Source organism: Psittacula echo, assembly GCF_963264785.1.
Source record: "Psittacula echo genome assembly, chromosome: 3".
In the NCBI taxonomy this organism is placed as follows: Eukaryota; Metazoa; Chordata; class Aves; order Psittaciformes; family Psittacidae; genus Psittacula; species Psittacula echo.
In genome coordinates, this window is record NC_137736.1 from 120,471,795 (window position 1) to 120,498,719 (window position 26,925).

General features: G+C 43.6%; 1 protein-coding gene across 8 annotated transcripts; it reads left to right on the plus strand.

Moving 5' to 3' along the window:
- Positions 1-4,496: 4,496 nt before the first annotated feature.
- On the plus strand, positions 4,497-26,913 carry PCF11 (PCF11 cleavage and polyadenylation factor subunit). Of its 8 annotated transcripts, none has more exons than XM_080614118.1 (17): positions 5,053-5,193; positions 9,126-9,823; positions 9,918-10,043; positions 12,251-12,439; positions 12,839-13,030; positions 13,855-14,960; positions 15,227-15,416; positions 15,511-16,156; positions 16,243-17,699; positions 20,297-20,384; positions 21,044-21,163; positions 21,534-21,642; positions 22,701-22,884; positions 23,321-23,476; positions 24,413-24,505; positions 25,157-25,192; positions 25,776-26,913. In XM_080614118.1, the coding sequence occupies exons 3-17, from the start codon at positions 9,945-9,947 to the stop codon at positions 25,986-25,988; spliced, it is 4,878 nt and encodes a 1,625-aa protein (XP_080470244.1). In that variant the 5' UTR covers positions 5,053-5,193; positions 9,126-9,823; positions 9,918-9,944; the 3' UTR covers positions 25,989-26,913. The 8 variants fall into 8 exon arrangements, with proteins under 8 accessions (XP_080470248.1, XP_080470247.1, XP_080470242.1 ...); XM_080614120.1 differs by lacking the exon at positions 9,126-9,823 and adding an exon at positions 5,725-6,019 and having other exon boundaries at positions 5,067-5,193; XM_080614116.1 differs by lacking the exon at positions 9,126-9,823 and having other exon boundaries at positions 4,513-5,193; positions 21,537-21,642.
- The last annotated feature ends 12 nt before the right edge of the window (positions 26,914-26,925 follow it).

The following is a 26,925-nucleotide window of genomic DNA, read 5'->3' on the forward strand; positions in this document are numbered from 1 at the left end:
GATTCAACACTTTCTTGCCTCTCTATCCTTAGCCTTTGATCCTGGCTCGCTGCTGTTTGTAGTCTGTCTGCCTTCTTGTAAGGATGAAGCCATCACAATTAAAATGCTACACAAATTACAAGCCGTCAGACTCTCTTGCAGGGCAACATAGGTTAGTACATTTGTCTAGACACACTCAACATACTTTTCAGTACGTCAGTGTTTGAATTGTTTCCAATTATTAAACAATCTTTTACTAAATATGTTCAGCTTAAGAATTTCTGAGGCTGTGAAACCCAAACCATATTGGAGAAGATACAACATGCAGTATTTAGTATGTACAGAAATGTTAGTAGATGGCTTTTTCCTCATGCTCTGTTCACCTCCAGGCACTGGAAGAGTAAACTGAACTTTTTGTGCTTTCCCAAGTCTGTAATTCCAATGTTTCCTACATTGTGACCTGATGGACAAGACCAGGCTCTCCACATTCAGAGTAACCTGGGTGCTTAGCTCGCAACAGGAGATAATCCAGTTAGAAAAGTCTTATGCTTATTTGCTCAGAGGTCACCAAGGTACAGATCTAAATGTGAGTAAGAGTGAGGGAAGCTGCATGAGAGCTGTGTAACCTGCACAAGGAGTAAACTGACTGGTGGGCAATGGAGTTTTGGTTTATATCTAAAAGTTGGCCTCATTTAGCAATACCAGGACTACAACAACATTCACCATCAATACAGCTTTGCTGGTGAAACCTGCAGGTGTAATTTCAACAGCAAAACATCTTCCTCAGTTCTGATATAAGCAATACTTGGCTATTAAAGTGATTTAAATGGGATCCCATCTCTAGGCAGGGGTTACCAGCTCTTCTGTAGCTACCTTGGCAAACTCTCTTGTTGAGGCTGTTCTACATATCAGCTACTGAGGAGTGCGAGGCTGATGACAGCAGAGCTGCTCTGAAGGCTTGACAGGAGTATAAAGCTTTTCATCTTTGGGCGGCCCACAGAGAAACACTGTCTGCTTCCTGAACTGAATCTCTGCAGGAGAACAAAGGACTTCAGCTCACATACAGAGGGGTAATTTACATCTCATTAAACCAATAGTTAAATATCTACACTGTGATTGTTTCTTTAGTGTCTGTTTTTCTTCTCCAAACGTGTCAAAGAGGATGCATTGTCAATTCATTTTTGATATTTCCAGAATGAAAAGCAGCAAGAACATTTCTGGGTGCGGAGAGATCCTGGTTTTTTTCTATCCTGGCCCAGCTATAAAGCAGTTTAAAGGAATATTACTGAACTTCCCAAGAAAATTCAGCTCAAGCACAAATATGAGTATTCTCAAGTACAACTATAAATGCTTTGGAATGTAATAAGTTCCTGAAAGACTTCTTATCTCGATGTATCTTCTCATGTAGTACTATAATTTCATAGCCCTTCAGGAAAACTGCTTTAATGATCAGTTGCTGGTGATTCTCAAGTCAAGCGTGCTCCATGTATGTCTGGTCTAGCAGCTTTTTAGTGGGTTTTATCCAGCAAAACCCCTGGCTGCATCTAGAAAGAAAACAAAACCAAGCAACTGAGAGCTATGTTAACTGGGATAAGGAAGCGGTGGGACACAGCTGTACCAGAATCATCTCTAAGTAATAATTTCAGCCAAGTTATGCTTTTGATAAGAGGTGGTTTCAAGAACACATGTAAGAAGTGGGCTTCTGCAGGCATGGGTCATAGAATTATAGAATCACAGAATGGTTTGGGTTGTAACTTAAAGCTTATCCAGTTCCAACCCCCTGCCATGGGCAGGGACACCTTCCACTAGAGCAGGTTGCTCCAAGCCCCTGTGTCCAACCTGGCCTTGAACACTGCCAGGGATGGGGCAGCCACAGCTTCTCTGGGCACCCTGTGCCAGCGCCTCAGCACCCTCACAGGGAAGAGCTTCTGCCTAAGAGCTCATCTCAGTCTCCCCTCTGGCAGGTTAAAGCCATTCCCCTTGTCCTGTCCCTACAGGTCCTTGTCCAAAGCTCCTCTCCAGGTTTCCTGTAGCCCTTTTAGGCACTGGAGCTGCTCTAAGGTCTCCCCTTAAGGAGCCTTCTCTTCTCCAGGCTGAACCAGCCCAGCTCTCTCAGCCTGGCTCCAGAGCAGAGCTGCTCCAGCCCCCGCAGCATCTCCGTGGCCTCCTCTGGACTCACTCCAACAGCTCCACGTCCCTCTTGTACTGTTGCCCCAGAGCTGGATCAGGACTGCAGGGAGGGTTGCAAGAGATCAGAGGGGGAGAATCCCCCCTCTCGACCTGCTGGCCATGCTGCTTATGTTGGGTCTGCAGAGTTGGTAACTCCATCCTCTACACATATTGCTGTGACAAGTCATGTAATAATAAAGCAACTTTTCATTAGAGAGCCCAAGGACAGGCTTAACAGTAACTTCTGTGCCACTGCTAATACACTCATAGAACAGTTAGGGTTGGAAAGGACCTTAAGATCACCTAGTTGAGCTGTTTCAGCATTGATTAGATCATGGAGTGTTCCTAAAACTCACCAGCATGGGGGCCACACAGGCAGTTTCTAACAGCCTGTGGACCTTGTCTACATATGAAGACTAGTGAAGATGAACTAATAACACACTAAAACACTGGATCTGCTCAGGCACGTAGGGTGTGCTCGATGTCAGGAAGCCAGGAGTGTTCTGGAGGGTAGCAAACTGCTTCACAAGCTCCATCCTTTGCTGATTAGTAAACAGCAAATCTGGTTTTGAGGGTGGCCTTGGACCACATGACATCCTCTCAAGGCAGTTTTGCTCGTATTATTGGTTTTGCTCCTGTAATTAGTATGAACAAGCATTCCAACTTACAAATATAGTCATTGGAGGAGGAGCTACGTTCCCCCACCCTCACAGTCTTCCCCTTGGAGCAGAACCGTATGTGCTGGTTTTGCCAACTTAACTGCATTTACATGATGGCACGATTCCTGGTACATAATATTCCTCCTGGACAGCGTGTCTGCAAATAGCAGGCAGATATTTACACTGAGGCAAAGTCAGTCCCAGACACAAACCTGAGTTTCATTTGCTTATCTCGTGGTGACACACTGGAAAGGCGAAGTGGTGTGTACAAAGTTGAGGCTTGCAGGAACAAGCACGAACACACAATTCAATGGGCAAACAAAAGATGCTGTTGAGTTTCCTGTCCCCTCTTCGCTGGTCTGAACGTCACCTGTTTTCAGAAAGAGAATATAAACAGAGACACGGAAACAAATGTTTTTATCCAGATAAAATAGCAAACGGCAGTTTTTACCAGAAACTTGCTAGGTCTCCATTTTTGCTATATTTCTCCTATACTTGCAGAATATATATATAGACATATCTGTATCTATATATCTATATATCTATGTTTACATTTACATTTATATTTGTATTTATATTTATATACATAATACACATATTTATATTCATACTCATTATACATATACATTATACATATGTATTTTTCATTTAAAACATGTTTTCATAGAAAGTGTTTTCCAAAGTGTATCTCAAAGAAGCCTTTGCCAATGACCTACTTTCAAATGCCAACACTTCTCCACAGTTAGCAAGTAATATGCAGTGTGGGGAGGGAATGGCTATACCTTAAGATGGTTTGCAAGCAAGTTAAATTCATTTGAGCAAACCTGGTGATCAGGGGTAGGTTTTGTTACTTTTGACTGCTGTAGTCCTATTAGTGAAGTGAAAAAGCTCTGCTGACATCTACAAACAGTGGTGTGACCAGTTAAAAGGTTCAAGTACTGACAGGACAAGGGGAATGGCTTTAACCTGCCAGAGGGGAGACTGAGATGAGCTCTTAGGCAGAAGCTCTTCCCTGTGAGGGTGCTGAGGTGCTGGCACAGGGTGCCCAGAGAAGCTGTGGCTGCCCCATCCCTGGCAGTGTTCAAGGCCAGGTTGGACACAGGGGCTTGGAGCAAGCTGCTCTAGTGGAAGGTGTCCCTGCCCGTGGCAGGGGGCTGGGACTGTATGAGCTTTAAGGTCCCTTCCAACCCAAACCCATCTGGGATTCTGTGAAGCCGGGAGCCCACAGACACTTGCGGAGGCAGATAATACGCATCAAGTAGGCAGATACCCGGATTAACCGGGCACCCCTGACTACCGCGGACCCCAGCTCCCCTGGCACCGCCATCCTTCAGGAGGACAATGCCGCGTCCAGCTGACAGGCCTACACGAGTGCTGCGGCCTGGCACAGCTCGCTTCGCTGCAGCGAGCGATCCCTCCGGTACGGGCCTGCCGGCAGCCCCCGCTCTCCGCTTCCCCGGTGGAAGGGCCTCTCCCCGCGGACGCCAAGGCCCGCACCACCGCCACCATCCACCTCTAGGCCCCAGGCCCACCCGGGGGCAGTGGGCAACGGCGCTGTCACGGCAACGCCTAGCCCAATAGCGAGCGGGGGGCGGGAAGATAGGTCCGCACCGCGCAGTCCCAAAGGCGGGATCACACAGGGGACCAATCAACGCTCAGGGCAGCTAGCGAAGGCGGCAGGAAGAGGCAGAGCCCGATGTCACCGGCGGGGGGGGGGGGCGAGGGAACCGCAGCCAATCGCAAGTCAGGACAGGAGGGCGAGCGGAGCTTTAGCGCAGAAACCAATCAGAAGCTTCAGTGGTGATGGAGGAGCCAATCGCCGTCTGAGCAGAAGGGTCACCAGCCAATCGGAGAGCAGCCAGCGAACAAAAGGGGCATTCCAAGCCGCCGGGCCTTTTCCCGTAGAACAATTTCACATGACGCAACGGCTGGAGGAAGAGGCTCGGGGTCTGCCGCCGCCATTTTGTGAGCGCTGAGACTGAGCCGGCGGCGGCTGAAGGCAGCGGCAGCACACGCGGCAGCGCCATAGCCCGCGGGAGCCGCAGCACGAAGGATGCGGTAGAGGAGCCCAGCGGCAGCGGCGGGGGGGGCGGCATCGCTCGGCGGCGGTCGGCGGCAAGGGGGGAATCGCGGGGAGGGAGGCTTGTCGCTCGGTTGGGTATCGGGTCCTGGTGCGGGCCCCCGGTCGGAGAAAGCAATGTCGGCCCCGGAGAGCAGCGCTGGTAGCAGCGAGGCCCGGGAGGACGCGTGCCGCGATTACCAGTCGTCGCTGGAAGACCTGACGTTCAACAGCAAGCCGCACATCAACATGCTGACCATCCTGGCCGAGGAGAACGTGCCCTTCGCCAAGGACATCGTCTCCCTGATCGAGGCGCAAATCGCCAAGGTTTTTATATTCCACCGACTACTACTCCTACCTATACTGCTGGGGGGACCGGCCGGGGCAGCGGGCTAGGGCGGCCTCGGGGGCTAGGAGGAAAGGGCGTGTGGGGGAGATAAGAGTGATGAGGGGTGCGGGAGGAGCCGGCAGCGGCGGGCGGATGGGAGAGGCAGGAGGAGAGCGGAGGGAACAGGGAGAGGCAGCGAGGCGAGAGGGCCTGAGGGGCGGGAAGCGGGGCGAGGCAGAGGGGAGGCCGAGGGCCGGATGGGGCGAGGAGGCCAGAGGCGGGGTGGGTATAGACGGGGAGAAGGCGAGGCAGGGGGATCAAGGGGACGTGAGGTAGTGGAGGGGGCGAGCAGAGGGAGCAGGGTTTGGGCTGAGGTGGAGGTATGGGGAGAGGAGCAGGAGGCCGGAGTGGCTGTGGGGAGCCAGGCAGCGTCCCTCAGCTGGGACCAGGGAGCACGGGTGGGGGTGGGGGGGCTTCTCCTTTCATCGCTAAGTTTAAGGCTGCTGCTTCTTCTACCCTTCACCCCGTAGGGAGCAGGGGACTCGGGGGAGGGCACCAGCCCCACGCCACCCTGTTGGCAGTAGAGGGGAGGGTTTGGGACTCGCCCCACCGCCAAATGCAAGCTCGCGTTTGAAGCCCCGTGTAAATATCAGGCACAACATGGCGGCCTGGCAGTGACTGGGCAGCGGCACCTCGCCCTTGGAGCTGGGTTTGCCCCCTTCATGGAGACAGCGTGCAGTTAGTCTGGTGTCTGAACCCTTCAATTTAGTGGTTTCGATACATCGCGATCGTTAGAGAGGGGCCAATGGGGAGAGTTTGTGGAAGGTCTTTTAATTTTTTACTTTTATTTATGGGGGGGGGGGGGTGTAGTTTAAAGAGATTGAGTTCATAGCACGCAAATTGTCCACTTCTGAAGGGCTGAATATAATGACTTCGGAGTATCAGTTAAAGCGATTTTCCCAGTGAGATACTAATTTTGGTGGGGTGGGCACCCTTATCTTATAGAAAAGTTTGAAAGGTGATGATCCGCTCCGGATAGAGAAGTGTGTGTGGTGGTAACGGCGGGGGGGGGGGGAGGTTGTTTTGCTCTGCCTGATTATAGATAAAATTGTGTGGGGTTTGGGGTAATCTGTTTGGATTTCAGGTGCTCTGTGCCCCCATTAACGGCAGTGTTAGTGTGTGTGTTTATCTTGGTTAGAGAAGTGTATCGGTTGAGGATGGGGAAGAAGGAATTCTCCCCGACAGTAGAAACTGCAGCAGCCTGTAGGATCCTAACATGGCGTCTGAAAGGCACATGATATAAAAAGAAGGGAAAGAGGAGGCTCCCTCTGAGCCCAACCCAGGCAGTTGCTGACATCAGTCAGCCACAGCACATGGATGGGGGTTTACAGCACCTTTTAACAGCAGCTTTTTGTAAGAAAAGGGTTGTTCTTTGAATTTCTCCTCCCCTACTCGTGCCAGTCACCCCTCCCCCGTGATTTCCCTTGCTCCCTCTGATCTCACGTGTTCAAAGGCTTTTTTCCCTTTGGCTTGAAATCGTGGTTTATAATGGTGAGAATTGTACTATCTAATGATGGGGAGGGAAGGATCTCTTTAAGAAGTTGCTCTTTTTATCAATGCAGGGTGGCTTTTTAGTGTTCCACAGACCTCTTCCAGTCTACTTTTAAATGCTGCCAGTGGCGGCGTTTTGCCATTCCTTGGGGAGGTGACCTAATAATCGAATAGATCTCACCATTATATCTCCTAAAGGGCAGTGGATGTGTATAAAATGATTTGTGATAAATAATCAATGCTGTCAAATTTTTTTTCTTCTTCATTTCTGGGTGATTTAGAGCCTGCCCTGAAGTGTGATTTCTATTTTTTTCCTCTTTTTTTTTTCCAAGATGTCTGAACTCCTGTATCAATGGTTAGTTTTGCCTAGTTACTGTTTGTGACTGTGGTTTTATTGAAGGCGAGTTTTTAGTTGTTTCTGGGAAAGCGATCTCCTTTACTAAGCCACTTTTAAAAAGTGTTGCCTTGGAGACAGTTTGTTTAGTGTAAAACTCGAGTGGTCTGCTTTACAATTGAATAAATGGTTCTGAAATGTGTGACTGGTATGATACTATTTGTAAATAAAAAGTGTGAAATATGTATTTGTCTTTTTATTTACCACTGTATAGTGCAGAATTTGTTTTCCAAGACCCATTTTGTATACAAGGTTCTTTTTTTTAAAAAAACCCAGTTTTTGCACAAGTTTGTGACTTGGGGTCCGATTTGAAACTTGAAATCTTTTAGGAAACTAATAAAAAAGAGCCACACATTTCCAACAATAGCTTTCCGACATTATTTGAAGGAAGAGTGGGAATTCTGTAATGAAGTCTTTAGAGCGGATGAGCTCAGTTAGTGGTGTTCTGTGTTCTGGTGGTGATGCGGCGCCTTTCGGTTAGCGGGCATCTTTCTTGGTAGGGGGTGTTGTATAGACCGCCTGAAAACAAAATCCCTTCCAGTCTGGGGTTCCCTTGAGTGGTTACTGGAGTATGGGCTAGATACCTAATAAACATTTCCAGAAGGGAAGACTTAAATATTCTGACCATATTTAAGTCGTGGTTCTTAAAATGTGACACCTGAATAGCTTATCTTTGAAGCAGGGTGTGCTGCTAAGATGCTAATCTGTGCCATAGTTTGAAGTAGGCTTCCTTACCAGGCGAGGGTGCTTCCGTGTATGATTACTTGTAACAGTCTGATGCCTAATGAAAGTGACAGTTAAATGTTACATTGCTTTTGCTACTAAATGATTCCCCAGCATCTCAAACTTAAAGCTTGGCTGTGCATAGCGAGCTACTTCCATACATTGGTGAGATGGAGTAGGAGTCTAACATGCTACGTTAGTAGCTCTTGGGCATAGGCACTTCTGAGACAGCTCTTTGTTTCTCTAACAGCTGACTTTAAAAGTCAGAAATAGTGCACTCTCATTTTTTTCTAAAGGCAGGCATTCAGAACGTAGTGTTTTTAATGTGCCACTGTGCAGACTGCTTGAAAGAAGAAACCCATATTCCACAGACATTTTAATACTAAGTAGCTGTAGACCCAGGGGCTTTGATTTCTGGGACTAGAGAGATGCCTTTATTCTAACACTGTTGCATATTAGCTTGTTTACAAATTGAATACATTGTAGTGTAAGATAGGCTTTTAGTGTGCTGCATTTAACTTAGTTTGGTTAACTTTACTGCATTTTCCTGTCTTTTGGACAAAATACAGCACCTGCCTGTTTTTACTTTTTTCAGTGTGTTCAAAGGCACTCCCCTCCCTGTCCCCAACTAACAAGGATTTCTGCCCTCTTCAATGTTTAAGTTTCAGGTCATGATTAATAAATACACATTTAAGGGTGAGGAAGCATTGTGGTTTACCCGTATAAAAGTATTGTTGACCTGGTGCCCTTCCGTGAACCACCTAAAAGGGGAATTAAATCTAAAATTGTAAAGCAAAAACACTTCCACATATCTGGCTGGACGAGGGGCTGCGATGTACGGTGTCCTTAATGAACCCAGTAGCCTGTCCTTTTTAAACTGAGCAGTGAGTGGAGTTACTCTGGTTTTATCCTGATCTCACCTCATGGTGAATGGGACTTAAAAGTATTTCAAGTGGATGCTCTTCTAAGGGGGTCACGGTCAACACACAGCTTGTGGTGTTGTCTTCCGTGTCCTTTTCCACAAGTCTCTGTATTTGCTGACGTGTTCTGGAACTTTATTGTGCCTTCTGCTTTGTGAAAGCCAGTGGTGGGCATTAAAATCACCTCGATCGGGCTGGTAGTGCTTTGTGTACATTAGAAGTCGCTGTAGTGATCCAGCATCACCACACCTTTGCACAAACTCATTACAAGTTTTGAAACTGGATATAAACCAAACAGATAACCAAACCCAAATAACAAAACCCAAGCCTCCTGTTGTAACAGCTGTGTCCATGAAGACTCCCTTCTGTGCAACTCCCTGGTTGCAGTTCCTGAGTGTGTCTGTGCCTTTACCCGGTTGACCAGATACTTGAGTTCTCTCTGGATTTTGAACCTTGTGACTGTGTGTTTTTGCATGCACTCTGGAAATCGAACTGTCACTGCCTGCAAGTGCCTGCAGAGAATGGGACTCTCTCCATCCGTGTGGATTATGCTGAGATAACTGTGGCCTGTTCTACGTGTGGTTTATGAAATGACTGATACTCAACAGCTACAGAAGTTCCCTGACTGGGGCTATTTGCCAGAAGTCTGATTTGTGTTCTGTGAAACCCAGAAAAAACTGAGCATTCAGGAGGTTTGAATTAGAAACCTTTTAGCTGTTCCTTGAAGTGCTACCGATTGACTCCTGCTAACTTAAAAACCTGCTTTCTCAAGTGGCTTTTCAAAGGTTCCATCAGTACATAGCAGCAATACTGTCTTGTGGGCTTCTTTTTTACTTCTTTTTTTTTGTTTTTCTTTTTGCCTTTTCCCAAGCTTTGGTACACAGACAGAATAATCTGAGGTGTCCCTTTTTTGTGTGATAGACCCACCCACCGTGCTATACTTTGAACTGAGTTATCGATTTTCCAGATTAAGTTTTTGTATAAACAGAAAAATTCCCAAGGCAATTCCTTTGGTGTTTATAGTGGCAACCAAAAAGAGAGGTCTGTATTTCTGGGATTGGTAATCCCTCTATTTAAAAAGCTTAATGTATGTTTTTGTTGTACTAAACTTCTCAGTTTCTTCTTATTACTCCAGGCTCCTGCATCAGAGAAGCTTCCTGTTATGTACCTTATGGATTCCATTGTCAAGAACGTCGGAAGAGAGTATCTTACTGCATTTACTAAAAACCTAGTTGCAACATTTATTTGTGTATTTGAAAAGGTATATACACTTTCAGAAAAGTTCTGTATTCTAAGAAAATACGTGTTCCTGGTAAAATAAATACTTGTTTTCAGTTTTGGGTTTTCTTGGGTGCTGAACTGTGCAGATTGGTTGGTTTATGTCAATCTCAGTACTGTGTCTATACTGCGAAATATCAAGCATGTGAGTTACATGTTAGCAGAGTCTTAATTTGGTTTATAACCAGCTATAATTTTCCTATATCCAGGCAAGATTTTACTAATGGGATTTTGTTTACCTGGATGGACTGTCTGTCATGTATAGACCAATTAGTTATGAATTGTTGGTTTAGTTTTAAGATCGTAAATAGTCTTTATGCAAAGAATAGATTGAGAATCAGTTTCTGGTGGATTTTCTCAGAGCCTCTCTCTGCTGTAGTTAGATTTGTCTGATTTACGTGATTTGTGATACGCAGAATGAGTGCTTAAACTGTGAAGAGTGAATAGCACTGATACCCAATTCTTTTCTGGTGGTCTGATTTGAAGGAAAAAAAAATGCTAGGGGAGAAGGGTGTTAGAATGTATTGCTCTTTTACATGACAAATATGGTTTTAATTTCATTTAACCTTGAGATCTGTTGCCGAATCTTTTAATTTTTGCTCTTGATCTTTAAACCCAGGAAGTAATTCTGTGTATTTCCCAGTAAGAAAGGCAAATCGGAAGTCCAGTTTTTGGAAGGCTGGACTTGAATGGGTTTAAGTTGGATCAGAAATGAAGGTTTAGCTTCTGTGGTTTCCTGTGTGACTTACGAGAGTTGCATCTCATATGGATGAGATGCTTATGTATTTACGTGTCATTACATATCAATTAGGGTCTGAGATCCCACTATGCTTTGTATATGGTTTTCAGATGTAATACACATGTTGAAATAAGGAATAATGGTAATAATGATCATAAATAAGGTAATAATGATCATGGAACACTTAAACTCTCGTATGTAGAGTAGATAGGTAGATACTCTATTTTTTCAGTATTGTGAATGTATTTTTTTACTGAGTTGCATTTAATGTTGCAGCTGAAGCTCTGAATAATGACTGATTTTCAGAGTTTTATAGGTTAACTGTCTGCTAAACTAACTAGAACTATTTATTTCATGTGTATTAATGAATTGTGTAAAGTAATCACTTCTAATAGCTTAACTGCTCATGTTGAAAGATGCAAGTAGAATTCCAGCACTGACATTGTTACAAGTTCTGTTTTATCAGTCAGTGGACACTTGATGAAGGCAGAAACTTTTGATCGGTCATTTTTGCACCTTTTGCAGTGAACTCCAAACCCTCTCATTGAAAATTTTACAGGGAGGCCCCCGCCAGTAGCTAAGTAGGAATTTCTTTTGTTGAAGTTCCTGCTCCTCCCTGAAAGAACCTCTGACCTTCCCAGACTATTCTGTGTCTTGCTGTAACATAGTAAAGACTAAACTGCAGCAAAGCCCACCTACAAAGTCAGTAATGGTTGAATTGGGACGTTGACATTAGGACAGCTGCATATATTTGTTGTCAAATATTTTTCATTTATTGTTCATTGAACTAAAGTAATGAGATGAATGATATTTTGCTTTACTGCAAATTTCCAACTTTTACCGGTCATGATGATCCAAACAAATTGTGAAGAGATAAAATGGGCACTGGTCCTAAAGGTCCTCTTGATCTGTGGCTCACAGATGGGTCTAATTTTGCAGCTGAACTGAAATACAGTTAACTTAGTCCTTTTGTGGTGTTTGTTGGGAAAAAAATCCTTCAGTGGCTGAACAGCTGAGCAAAACACCTTTCCTGTGCAGAGTTTGTGGTTTCCCGATCTGTTTGTTATGGTTGTACTCCAGTTAGCACAAACACTAGACCAATGTATTGTCTCAGAGGCTGTTGCCTTTCAATATTTTTGCTACTGTATTTTTTCCACAGAAATTGGGCAAGTAAAATGAGAATTTTGGTAATGGAAAAGTTGAAAGAAAATTCTCAGAGAATGGTAATACACAATAAAACCTTCCGGTGGCCTTGAAACAACAATCCTACATTTGAGCTGCTGTTACTGATTCTGTTGGTACAGATGTATGATCTGCACTGCTATAATTCTGTTTTTAAACCAGCAAACTGTTGCTAGAAATAGGAAATGAATGAACTAAGTTCTACAGAAAAGTTTAAGAAATTGTTTTATATTAACTTAACAAGCCATAGAATTGTTTTATTGTTTTAGGTGGATGAGAATACTAGGAAAAGTTTATTTAAATTACGCTCCACATGGGATGATATTTTTCCTTTGAAGAAACTGTATGCACTTGATGTCAGAGTCAACTCATTAGATCCTGCTTGGCCAATTAAACCTCTGCCCCCAAATGTGAATACTTCTAGCATCCATGTGAATCCTAAGTTTTTAAATAAATCGGTAAGTGTTTCTGCCTCTGTGAACAGATGGTAAAACATGTCGTTTTCATTGTTTGTATGCTCCTTTTGACAATTGATTGTGAATGAAGTAACCTTTGTTGCCAGGTAAGAGGCATTTCTGAATTGAGACTATTTGATAGGTGTGGTTTGTGTATTTCAAAACTATTCTTGATTTTGGAACATGGTGAATTTATAATAAATGACAGGTTTGTCGCAGCAGGAAGTTATAGTGGAGTAAAAGCTTTATATTTGTTTTAATTACATTTTGCGTTAAAAATACAATTTCTAACTGCTGTACAAACCTAAGTGCCAGTACTAGATTGTGGTAGCACTTAAAGGAGATGGAGTTGTTTGATGCCACCAGGATTTTAAATGTAACTTTTGTTTATTGTGTTTCTAGCCAGAGGAATCTGCTACGCCTACCTCTGCTATAACTTCTGGTGCCTCTACTCCTCCTGCTGTTCCCGAAATACAAAAGAATTTGACACAGGAGCAACTAATAAGGCAGCAATTGCTTGCAAAGCAAAAGCAATTGTTAGAACTTCAGCAAAAGAAATTAGAGCTGGAGCTGGAACAGACGAAAGCACAGTTGGTGAGTAGGAGGGTTGGTGAAACTTGTGTAGTTGGGTCTCACTTTCTCCTGGACAGTGCTTAGGTGTGCAGGTAACTACAGTGTTGCTTTTCCCTTCGCCAGTAGCTGTTTTAAGACTAGAGCAGTGCAAGTTGATCTGGGGTTCCTGAACAGTTACTTATTACCTAAAAGCCTTAAGAATTACACTCAGAGGTTAAAAAAAGGTGAAGCTCTTGGTGTTCTATTTTTTAACTTCTCTCCAAAAGGATGCCTGCCTCTGATCCTCTTCTTCCACCTCTTCTTGTGGCTCATATCAAGCAAGGCTTTTTCAAATATATTTCCTCTTGCAGAATGGGGAAGTCTGATTGTTGGAAACAAAGTCAGCTTCCTCATTAGGTCAGGATGGTTTGATGCCACCATCTGAAGATGGTGGTTAAGCTCGGTTGGTTTACATTCATAACTGAAAGTCTTGCTGTGGTGACAGTTGATGATACCAAAATAAAGCATTTTTGAGGCATAGAAGCCTGCACATTATATCAGCTGCTTGGCAGCTTAGTTGCCTTGAGTGTGTGAAATATATTGAAAGCTAACACTGTAATGAGAACATGTGCCTAAAGTAAAGATTTTACAATATTGACTTTGTGGTACTGGTTTGTATTTGAAATTCATCTTTTGTAATGGCACTGCGTTAGTTTAACACTCGCAATTAACAATGGGTCATTTTCAGTTAAATGGGTGACTCATAACTTTCAAGACATTTCCATTTCTAGTTTTGAGATAAGAACATGAACATCTTGAGGTAGTTGTGTCATGCAGATTAATGCAGGATTTTTTTCCTGTTTCAGGCTGTATCTCTTAGCGTTCAGCAAGGATCATCATCTGTAGCTTCAGTTCCAGCACCTTCTAAGCAACACATGTCTTCCACACCTCACATGACAGTTAAAGCACCTCATCAGACTGCTGTGCAATCTGAAAAAAGCAAGCCATCCCCAAGTCCTCCACTTCATGATGTCAAAATAGCAAACAGGGATCCTCGTCTTAATAGGATGAGTCAACATTCTTCTCATGGTAAAGACCAGTCTCATAGGAAAGAGTTTCCACCAAGCACAACCAATCAGTCTGATACAAAGACAAGTAAAACAACACAATCTGAAAAACAGAGCTCAGCAAAGCAGGAGAAATCGAAAGCAAGTGAAAAAACACAAAAGAAGGAACTTGAGCAGTCAGATGCAAAATCTAAATCACCATCCCCTTTGAAAAACAAGCAGCCCAGTACTAAAGATACTAAAAGCCAGGAATGTGAAAGCACAAAAGTATCTGATATTAGTAAGCGGGATCCAAGACTGAAAAGACATCTTCAAGATAAAGAGGGCAAAGAGGAGGAGGTGAAGGAAAAGAGAAGAAATATAGAGAAGAAAGAAAAAGAGGAACATAAGACAGGTGAACACAGACCAGCAGGCAGCAGAAATAAAGTCATCAATGGTGCTGTTCAGAAACAAGACACAAGTACAGAGGAGACAGAGAAACAGGGTGGGAAACAAGGGAGATCAAGTAATAGGAAACGGTCACGATCGCGCTCTCCTAAGGCACGGTCACCATCTACACATTCTCCAAAAAGGCGGGAGAGGAGGTCACCAAAAAGAAGACTTAGGAGCTTATCTCCTACTTCATCAACTCCAAAAATTGGAAAGATCCGTCAGATAGGTGCTAAGCAGTCTCATGCTGAAGAAAGCACACAAGCAGCAAGAGATGAAAGAAATTCGACTAAGAGGAATGCTAAACAAGAGGTGCGAGATCCGAGGAGAGTGAAAAAAGCCCAAGAAGACAGACCCCAAGAAACAGCAAGCCAGCATTCTACTAAAGCTTCTCCTGATCCAAAGGAGAATGCAGAGAACTGGCAAGGATCCAAATCAGGCAAGAGGTGGAAATCTGGTTGGGAAGAAAATAAAAAGTAAGTTACTATCTTTAAAACAACTTCTGTTGGAAGTCAGTGGAAATTCCGCTGCTGACTTCAGTGTAGGCACCTTTGGGAGGCAATGTTCAGATGGTTAAAATTGATCAGTGTAATGTATTTCTACTGGTGAAATAAGGAGATGGTGTATTACTTGGATTCTAAGGTGACAGTGTTGTTTTGCCATCATCAGTTCTAATAGGAATGTAACAGTCATGTCCTGAATAAAGAAGTAATCTGTATTTTAAATGTATTCTTGCTTTCAGCACACAGCAGAATGAAGAGCACCAAGCACTTGGTAAATCTCCTCACCAAAGACACCGGGAAAATTGGCCTGCTGGCAAAGGAATTCTGTCACCCCGAGCACCAAAGCAGCAGCACCGGTTAAGTGTGGATGCCAATTTACAGATTCCCAAGGAATTGACATCTGCAAGCAAGAGAGAATTACTTAAGAAGGTAATAACCATAAGTCTGTCTTCATAGAAGCGTCCTGGATATATATAGTTTGCTTTGTTTTTTGGAAGTCTAAACCTTTAACTTTATCTTCTAGGCCAATGAACGGTTGACATCAGGTGAAATAACACAGGATGAGTTCCTCATGGTGGCTCATCAGATCCGACAGCTGTTCCAGTATCAGGAAGGAAAACACAGATGTAATGTCTGGGATAGCCCTACAGAGGAAAAATGTGGTTTGAAAAAGAAACCTCTTCTGTCAGATGCAGAATTAACATATTATGAACATAAGGCTAAACTAAAAAGAACTCAAGTTCAGCATTCGTTGTCAAGGCTTGATCTGTTGGATCCTGATGATATTCTGGATTATCATTTACCTGATGCATTGCTTTCTGGAATAGAATGTGAGCAAGCAAAAGCCAAGCGTGGAGTACAGTTTGATAGGAAAGAGCCGTTTGGGGAGAGAGCGAGACGACACTCTCCTGTAAGTGGCACTAACAGACCCTTTGCTGATAACCTCTCGCCACTTGAGGGTCGACGAAGACTTGAGGAACAGAATTCTACTAAGGGAGCAAGAGGTTCTAAGAACTTCGATCCTTACGATAGTTGGGGAGAATCAGAGGAATTCAGAGATGCTCTGAGACAGCAGGGGAAAAGCACATCCACAGAGTTCCAGAAAATAGATGGTGATGCAGTCTGCAGATTCGATAATCGTGAGGAAAGACAACTTCTTGGGCAAGCTGGTGTGTGCTTTCCCTTTATTTTACATCGCTTAAATGCTCACTAACATGTTGCTAGTTACTTACCTGGTTTGCCCTGGGTTTTTTAGGTGTTCGAGAGGAACCACGATCACCATTCAGTGAACGTTTCAAAAGAGCTAGGTATGAAGATCCAGAGAAATCACCATTTCCGGAAAGTCCAGGATCGAGATTCGGAGGCATTGAAGCAAAGCAGAGGATAAGTGCACTGATGGAAGAGAGACCTCTATTTGATGGCTCACCTAGACAGGCTGCTGCAAGGGTTGGGGTAGATGGACAAGGAAGCCCTTTTGGTGATGCTCCTGCTGCTGGGACGAGTTCTAGAATTGATGGGCCACCTGGACAGGCTGCTCTGAGATTTGAGGGGCCTTTGGTGGGAGCAGGTGCATCTCAGTTTGATGGACCGCTGGCAGGAGCAGGGGGAGCTGGAGCCCTAAGATTTGATGGGCCAGCAGGGCAGCTGGCAGGGGCACTGAGGTTTGAAGGACCTCCAGGACAGGGTGGTGGAGGAGGTCCATTGAGATTTGAGAGCCCTCTTGGGCAGATAGGTGGGCCATTGCGCTTCGAGGGGCCTGCAGGTGGTCCTAGATTTGAAGGACCAGGAGTTGGCCTCAGGTTTGAGGGTCCTCGTGGTCAGCCTTCAGGTGGTCTCAGGTTTGAGGGACCTCATGGTCAACCTATGGGGCCTCGAGGTCAACCAGGGGGTGGTCTCAGGTTTGAGGGACCCCATGGTCAGCCCTTGGGGCCTCATGGTCAACCAGGGGGTGGCCTCAGGTTTGAGGGGCCACATTTACAGCCATTGGGGCCCCATGGTCAACCTGGAGGTGGCCTCAGATTTGAGGGGCCCATGGGGCCCCATGGACCATCAGGTGGTGGGCTCAGATTTGACGGGCCACATGGACCATCAGGTGGTGGGCTCAGATTGGAAGGACCAGGTGTAGGTCCTAGGTTGATTGACGGACCAATACACCAGGGAGCTGGACTTAGATTTGATGGTCCTTTGGGTCGGGCTGGCCCGAGGTTTGATGGTTGTCACGCAGCTGGATTTGATGGTCAGCCTGGTCAGTTGTCTCTGTTACAAAGATTTGATGGAATCCATGGAACACCTGGTCCAAGATTTGAAAGGGCTCCTGGCCAACAGGCACAACCACGTTTTGATACAGCCATACCTCAAAGATTCGATGGACCTCACCAGCCAGCCTCTAGGTTTGATTTGCCACTTGGCCTTCAAGGTGCACGCTTTGAAAATGTAGCTAACCATCCTGCCTCAAGACTAGAACTGTCAGCATATGGACAAGGTGGTCCATTTGTTGACCATCCTGGCCATGGCTACAATGGACCATCTCATGGGATGCAGTTCCAGAGACCTGATCTGTTTGATGGTTCACCTGGACCAAATTTCAATGGGCCAGCTGGGCCTGGAGCACAGAACTTCCCACTGCGAGCAGCTGGGCATTACTTTGAAGAAAAAGGGCTTCAAGGTCCTCAGTATGGAAACTTCAATAACATGCCAATGGGAAGTAGTCAGGTAAGAGCTGATGGTTTGCTTGTGGACTGTCCCTGTGTAGAGAATTAGCAGGCTTTTCTTCCTCTAAAAACTGAAGGTTTTCCTAAACAGCTGGCAGAATGAGAGCTAGTTTAAAGCTAAAAGAGTTGTTCTGCTTCAGTAGGTTCTAGGTAATTTAAGGAGGACATGCAGTGCTATTTTTGAATAATCTGTTTTTAAGAATTAAAGCAAATACTGGATCTTTACAATCACTTCATAGCTCAGAATGTGACAGTGAAATTAGTATTTTTAAATGGAAAAATGAGGTAATTAGAAGCCTGTGGTGTCTTATTATACTTGCACAAAAGTGAATTCTGTATAAAGCATTAAAAAAAATAACATTGGGATTATAGAATGGATTGGGTTGGAAAGGACCTTAAAGCTCATGCAGCTCCAAGCCTCTGCCACAGGCAGAGACACCTTCCACTAGAGTGGCTTGTACCAACCCCTGTCCAACCTGGCCTTGAACACTGCCAGGGATGGGGCAGCCACAGCTTCTCTGGGCACCCTGTGCCAGTGCCTCAGCACTATCACAGGGAAGAACTTCTGCCTAATGTCTCATCTCAGTCTCCCCTCTGTCAGTTTAAAGCCGTTCTCCCTTGTCTGGTCTCTCTCCAACTTTCTTGTTCCATCACTTTGAGCATTGAGACCGCATCTGGAATACTGTGTCCAGTTCTGGGCCCCTCAGTTCAAGGACAGGGACCTGCTGGAGAGAGTCCAGCGCAGGGCAACTAAGATGATTAAGGGAGTGGAGCATCTCCCTTATGAGGAAAGGCTGAGGGAGCTGGGTCTCTATGGTTTGGAGGAGACTGAGGGGTGACCTTATTAGTGTATATAAATATGTAAAGGGGGAGTGTCACGAGGATGGAGCCAGGCTCTTCTCAGTGGCAAACAATGATAGGACAAGGGGTAATGGGTATAAACTGGAACACAAGAGGTTCCACTTAAACTTGAGAAGAAACTTCTTCTCAGTGAGGGTGACGGAACACTGGAACAGGCTGCCCAGGGGGGTTGTGGAGTCTCCTTCTCTGGAGACATTCAAAACCCGCCTGGACACATTCCTGTGTAACCTTATCTAGGTGTTCCTGCTCTGGCAGGGGGATTGGACTAGATGATCTTTTGAGGTCCGTTCCAATCTCTAACATACTGTGATACTGTGATACTGTGGAAGTGGCTATAATGTAAGTAAATATGCACAGTTTTCAAAGAGGTATAGAATTGGAATGGACAAAATTCTGTGATCTCTTTGCAGTTAGTGGTACTGATGACAAGCAGGTTTAAAGAGATACCTATAACTTGGGTGAATTAAGAAAGAACAGACATTTTTCTGTTCAGCGTGGAGAAGAAAAGCTGCGTGGAGACATCAGAGCAACTTCCAGTATCTGAAGGGGGCCTACAAGGATGCTGGAGACAGACTCTTCATCAGGGACTGTAGTGACAGGACAAGGGGTGATGGGTTTAAACTGAAACAGGAGAAGTTCAGGTTAGATATAAGGAAGAAGTTCTTTACTGTGAGAGTGGTGAGGTGCTGGCACAGGTTGCCCAGAGGAGCTGTGGCTGCCCCATCCCTGGCAGTGTTCAAGGCCAGGTTGGATGGGGCTTGGAGCAACCTGCTCTAGTGGAAGGTGTCCCTGCCTGTGGCAGGGGGTTGGAACTGCATGAGCTTTAAGGTCCTTTCCAACCCAATCATTCTATGATTCTATGATTGTTGAAGTCTTCTAAAATTCACTTAGCACCAGCATGCTTTAAAAGCTCAGTTGTCTTTGCTGAAGCCCCTGTTTGAAATGCTGTCTTCAAAAGGGGAAAATACTACTTAAGTGAAAACAATGTTTTTTCAGGAGAGGAGAGATTTTAAAGCATTTTTCTTTTGGGGATAATAATGGAACACAAAAAGTTACTGTGTGAAAGTAGGTGACGTGTCCTGCTAACCTCTAATGCGATGAGATTTTAAAGAACTTGTAAATCCAGAAAGCACCCAGTTAGGGGGTGAAAACACCCCATTTTTATTACAAGCATGTTATAAAACCTGTTTTTCTGTCTGCAGCTCACTGTGGCTGGTTTGCTGAAAGACTCCTGCTTTCGTATGTGTGTCATATAGTGGATGCTGTTTCAGTTCTTAGATCAGAACTGATCCTGGCATTTGTTAATAGACCCTTACTCGTTTCTTTAATTTCTTTGTGATGAGCTCTCTTTTGGGGAACAGGAGCAATTTAAAAGGAAGAGCTATTTGGAAAATGGGATTGAAGGCTCTTGGCTCTACAAGAAATGGTGTTTGGGGGTTTTTGGTTTGGTTTGGGCTTTGGAGTTTCTTGTTTGGTTTGGGTGGGGTTTTCGGTTTGTTCTAATGTAAATGTTAGGCAAAGTGAGTGAGCGTTCCTGATACTTCTCTAGTGGGAAGTGAAAATGAGGCAAAGGTTATGTTGTCATTTGTGGACCTTTCGATACCAAACTGACTTCTGGAAGGAATTTAATACGTATAAAAACACTGAGAAATACTGATATGTTAATGATAAAATTATAAAAAGGAAACTTAAAATGCCATTATTGTACACAAAATACTTCAATGTTGCCTTTCACAGGTTTCTCTCATGTCTGCTCAAGGAGGGCCTTATGGCCAAGGTCAACAGTATTTGCCAAATCCTGGAGGTTTTGTTCAGAACCCTGCAGGTGGGTAACAGAACCAGTGATCTCCTTTTGTTTCTCTTGGATTGTTGTGTTGATGGCCACAAAAATGACCTTTTGGTAGTGTCCCACTGTACAAGGTCTGTGTGGACTGAGGGAAGCCTCCTCAGTGAGGTGTCTGTGGATGTGGTTTCTGTAGTACCTTCATCTTTCCAGGGGTTTCCCTCAAACAGTGAAGGCTTTCACTAGGTCTCATTCACTGTGTGGGTTTGGTATGTAGTTGTGCTTAAAGAAAAAGAGAAAATGAATACATTTTGGTCTGCTTTTCTGGAAAGCCCCAGTCTGTAGGGGTGTATGAGTGGTTAGTAATGAAAAGCTTTTAAAAAGTCAGAAATAGTTCAAGTAGGGGATGAAGTAGATTGGCGTTGGTGAAATATTTAAGCATTAAATAAAGAAAATGATGCATTTCAGTAACCACTGTTCAGTAGGAATCTGTGTATGGGCAACCAGCTTAGATAGCACTTCTGCTGTGGGGGAAGAAATTGACCAAGGATTAGGGATAAAGCAAAGAGAGTTGATAAATAATTCGGATTAAAAAAGGAAGAAACAAGGGGCTGAAGGAAAAGTGTGTTTTGAAACATGCAGCTGAAAGTGAATTTCTGATGCAACTTCTTGTCTCCTTGAACGTTGGTGTTTTTCCCCAGGAGCCGTTCCACATTCGTACCCTGATAACCACCTTGGGCAGGTTGATGTCAATGAGCTGTTTGCTAAACTGCTGAAAACAGGGATCCTCAAACTGTCAAAAACTGACTCCACTTCAGCACGTATGTAGATCCATTGTGTTCTAACTACTCAGTTTATCTACAACTGAAGTGTAAAGCGAAGTATTAGAGCTGTTGTGAACTCCTACATGGTTTTTTAAACTGAACTTTGGTTTTGGGAAGGAATTTAGAGTGTGTGATAAATTCCTAGTATCTGTTTCTCTGAGTTGAAATTCTGAGTAGCTTATAGTTTCTCATATGCTTTATTTATGTTAATGATGTTAGAAGATGATTGACTTGGCTATTGCACACTTGTGTTTTAGCATAGTCACATCGTATTTGTTAATAGTTGAGTAAAAATAACTGTCAGGAGCACGTCACTTCTTTCTGATGATGTACTGAAATTCTGGTAAAATATCTTTATGCTTTCTAGAAGTGAACGAAGGATCAGCCCAGCCTGCTGCTGAAGAGGAGGATGACGACCAGAATGAAGATCAAAATGTCCCAGACCTCACGAACTTCACTGTTGAAGAGCTAAGACAGTGAGTATAGTAGAATAAGTTTACAGTGCAGTAACAATGAATGGCATAGGCTTATCTAAGATAGTTAATCCAAGACAGCTGAGAGCTTTTGAAAGATCCTGTGTCATTTTGTGACTGAGAGGACCTGCAGGTTTTAATGTTGGCCTTGGAGAATTTGAGAGAGGAAAAATGAGGGAAAATTAACCTGGGAAAGGTATCTTTACACAGGCTGCATGTTGTTACTTTGTAAGGTTGTGATATATATTGAAGTCAGAGAATCGTACAACGGCTAGGGTTGGAAAGGACCTTAGAGTTCATCTAACCCCTTGCCACGAGCAGGGACACCTTCCACTAGAGCAGGTTGCTCTAAGCCCCATCCAACCTGGTCCTGAACACTGCCGGGGATGGGGCAACTGCATCTTCTCTGAGCACCCTGTGCCAGCGCCTCAGCACCCTCACAGGGAAGAGCTTCTGCCTAAGATCTAATCTCAGTCTCCCCTCTGTCAGGTTAAAGCCATTCCCCCTTGTCCTGTACCTACAGGCCCTTGTCCAAAGCCCCTCTCCAGGTTTCTTGTAGTCCTTTCAGGTGCTTGGAGCTGCTGTAAGATCTCCCTGGAGCCTTCTCTTCTTCAGGCTGAACCAGCCCAGCTCTCCTAGACTGTCCAGAGCAGAGGTGCTCCAGCCCTCAGAGCATCTTTGTGGCCCTCCTCTCATCTCGCTTTAACTTGCTGCATGGCTGTTAATTTTACCACCTTTGCAGTAGTTTGCAAAGCTGAGCCAAATGTAGGCTTTGGGGATTTTATGCACTATTAGCTGATGAAACTAGTAGACACAAAACACAACACTAGAAAGCTGCTCATATGATAACAAGGGGTTAATATGAGGCCCTTCTTTGTTTATTTGAATGTTCCAATTGATTGTGCTATGAAAATGAGGAAGAATTTATCTACATGTGTGCTTTGGCTGTGCAGTAGATTCATGTTTTTCCTCTTGTGGACATATGAGCAACTTACTGAGCAACTCCTTACCTGCTTCTTTTCAAAGAAATGTTAAGAATTCTTTTCCTCCTCTTTTTGTAGGCGCTACGATAGTGTTATAAATCGTCTGTACACTGGCATTCAGTGTTACTCGTGTGGAATGAGATTCACCACTTCACAGACAGATGTTTATGCGGATCATTTGGATTGGCATTATCGTCAGAACCGGACAGAAAAAGATGTTAGCAGAAAAATCACACACAGAAGATGGTACTACAGTTTAACAGTAAGTAGTGCAATGTGTGGCTTGATACAGGCTGGATTCTGTGTTTTACTTATGTATGGGGGTAGTATTGCAGTTGAAATCTGCATCATCACACAAGTTGGCCTGTGGTAAACAACATCTTTGATATTTCAAGTAGTTCTCAAATGCCTGTTGAAATACAAAAGGGAATTGTGTGATGAACAGTAACTATTTTGAGGCCAGTGGTGCTGTTTTCATTGCACTGAGAATGTAGCATTGAAGTGTTGAAGTGTAGCATTGTGCGAAGGCACCCACTGTGCTTGTGCTGCATGTGGGGAGCGCTCCAGCTCTGATGAGAATTCATTGAATTATGGTACTTGGGGATGTCTTTTGGTTGTTGCTCTTTTTTTATTCCCTTATTGTTGAGCCATTTCTGGCTATTTGTCAGAGTCTGACTGAATGAAACCTTCTTCCTTAGGACTGGATTGAATTTGAGGAAATAGCTGATCTCGAGGAGCGTGCAAAGAGCCAGTTCTTTGAAAAAGCTCATGAAGAGGTTGTGCTGAAGACACAAGAAGCTGCGAAAGAGAAGGAATTTCAGAGTGTTCCTGCAGGACCTGCTGGAGCAGTTGAGGTAAGTTTCAGCTTGTGTTTTATTAGCTCAGATAACAACATTCTGTCATACAGTGTATGTAGACTGAAGCCGCCTTCTTGGATCTCTGTGCAACCACCTCACAGGTGGTGTATTTGTGTGTGTAATGGTTGTTTCCCAGGCGCAGATAGCAGTGTAAATCAGTGTAAAATCTACGCCCCTCAGCATTCCATCGAAATGGGCAGACTGTGTTAATTTGCTGAATGTTTCTGTAGAGAAACTAGAGCAAGTGAATTGGAAATGGTCCTTTGCCATTCAAATTGGGCTTACTGGGGTTTGATACTTTTATACAGAATTTTTGTTTTGGTAGAAAATAAGCATTAGGACAAAGAAACATCTCAACATCACCTGTAGAGCTGTATTTTGGTACGTGAATTGGTGTAGTAATCAAGTACAAATGTTGTTACAACTAGCTATCAGGCAGTGAAGGCGTTTGTTCTAAGTTTAAAAAGTACCTTCTGTGCTTTGTTCTCCAGTTTGATTATTTTGCACAGAAGTATGAAAAATGTTAATACTTCATTTAAATAGTCTGCTTTCTTTAGCCTGAGGCTCCAGATTAAGGAGAAGAGTGAAGATAATGCCATAAATAGTATTAAATCCCTGTGCTAGGTTGTCTTTATGTGTCAGTAAACCAGCATTATATTGTTATGAAATGTTGTGCTTAGACTTCCTAGCTTCAAAGGGCAAAACTCCCCTTTCTCAAGTGACAGCAGCTGTCAGGGCCAGATGCTGATGTGCAGACTATACTCAAGTAACTTCTAATTAAGGTTTTCTAAAGTGTGGAAGACAGATTATGTTGTAGTCTGAATGTATTTAAAAGATCCTTATTTGACTGTCACTAGGTTTCTGAAGTTTATGTGTTCAGTAAGGTGCTGGAATAATCTCATTTATTTCTGTTACTCTGTAATAACTTTTCAGAGCTGTGAAATTTGCCAAGAGCAGTTTGAACAGTACTGGGATGAGGAAGAGGAAGAGTGGCACCTGAAGAATGCAATTAGAGTAGATGAGAAGGTAACCTGATTATACTTACATGTGATATTTATAGTAAAAACACACAGAATTACAGCAAAGAAAGAGAAAGCCAAGGGTTTTAGTACTAAATGTTCCATCCCTGGCAGTGTTCAAGGCCAGGTTGGACAGAGCCTTGGGTGACAAGGTTTAGTGTGATGCATCCTTGCCCATGGCAAGGCCTTGGAACTAGATGATCTTAAGGTCCTTTCCAACCCAAACCATTCTGTGATCCTGGGATTCTAAGGGCTCTGTTTCTCCTGGGGGTTCCCATGGTAGTTTTCCAGGCTTCCAAGTACATAAATAGCTCAGCCCTTGGAAGTACATGAAGTCCTGGTGGCATTAGTGTAGCCTCATTGGCCTCCCCTTACACTGCTGTGCTGAAGGGAAAATTAACATCTTTCTAAATAGGTGTAGATACTGGTTCATTTATTTCTGTATGCAGCTGTGTGTAAGATAATTCTCAGCACTTAACCGGGCTCCTATATTATAATTTGCCCTAAATAAATACAGAATCATTTCCCAATCATATTTGATGCCATACTTTGCCCGCTCGTACAGTTGTGTGATGATGTGTAACTGACATTGTTCTGTGTGTAACCAACGATCCTGCTGTAATTTAATGTAATTAAATATATAACCATTCTCTTTCAGATTTACCATCCATCTTGCTACGAAGATTACCAAAACGTAAGTGAATCCTTCTTCATGGTTTTTTTGAAGCATTTGGCTTTCACTTTGTTTGCTGGAGCTCTGCCTTTGCAGGGAACAGATGTGTTCAGAGCTACCCATTTCTCTTGTCCAAGGCTCGCATGGCAAGTTTGTAATACAGAATTAGCCAGGATGTATTTCGTGTTGCAGTATGCTGTGACAGCTTGTGTTGTACATGACTGAAGTGAAACCATGGTTTGAAACCACATCCTGGATTTGTCGAGTAACATATGTAATCTGAGGAATTTGCAAAAATGGAATAGATGGGTGTTAGGGTGTGTTGTGTTTTGGGAGTTAGAGTTCCCTTGGGGAGGCAGGGAATAGTTTATGGTAGTGTGTTAAGCATTTCACCACTTCTAGGATGACACTGTTTCAGAGGAATTGTGAAAAGTAATGCCATTAAAAAGGTAAATTTGTTTTCTTAGGATCTTGATAAAATAGAGGTTTGGGTTTTGAGTGCCTGACCATGAACATGTTTGCATTTTGAAAGAGTGAAAGGGATAAGGAGCTAAAAATTCTTCCTTTAATGTGTGTTAATGCTGCTTTGACTTTGGCTTTGCAGACATCATCCTTCGATTGCACGCCATCTCCCAGCAAGACTCCTGTAGAAAACCCATTAAATATAATGTTGGACATTGTTAAGCAAGAAACAGAAGAGTCCTGTGAGTCACCTAAAGTGAAAGAAGAACCTGATGACACCCCTCCTGCCTGTGCAGAAGAGAGCAGCACACCTGCATCTACAGACATAAAGACAGAACCTGATGAGTCTGTTTAAACTAACTTGAGGTATGAACATTCTTTTTTTTTACAGAAGAGCTGCTGTGTTATCTCTGGAAGGCAAATACTTTTTATATGAAATAAAAATGTTCAACTGAGGCAGGGCCTCAAACTACTGCTTGGTTAATAAATACATTTTTGTATTTGAATTTCTTAACTTGCCTGCACAGTTTCAGGTGTCATTGTGTGAAAGTTCTGTAGATGCGTGAAAAATTAAATGGAATGAAATGGTCTATGTAAAAAATGTACAATTTTCACTTGTGGAAATGTAAATTATAAATAAAAGCTATTTTTGCTATATATGGGAGTGTAACGTTTATGCACACCATCAAACGGAGACAGCGTTTCTGTACTTTTTTCAGTTGAAATGAACTTACACAAGGACTTTTGGATCAGTAAGATTCAGAAAGCAAATCGTCTTCCTTCAGTTATGCCACAGGCGATAGGAATTTCTCACAGAGGTGGGGGGACAGTGCAGGAACGTCTCACAGGCAACCCGAGGTTTCTTTTCTTTCTAAACTTATTTGAACAAACTTACATATCCAGATAGAAAGTAAAAAAAAATAAAAAACCCTAAAAAAACCCCCAAACCCACAATTTTGGGTAGAAGGGGAGAATATAACAAAGCAACCAGAGTGCTCGATCGTGAACACAAGTGCCAACAACCACTTAACAAACCAGGATGCCTGGTAGTTAAGACAATTTTAATGATTCTTTTTTCTTCCATTAGTCAACCACCTATGAATTTAATACAGCTGAACACTTTTCTTTACGTTAACGGGGTGGGGGGAATGAATGTAAGAATGCTCATTTGAAACATGGTTAACACTTTTCTTTTTGTTGCTTATGACTGGACTTAGATGGTAAACCAGATATCCTGAGATGTTAATATTTCTTAAATGTAATAAATATAATTAAGCATACATTTGAGTGTA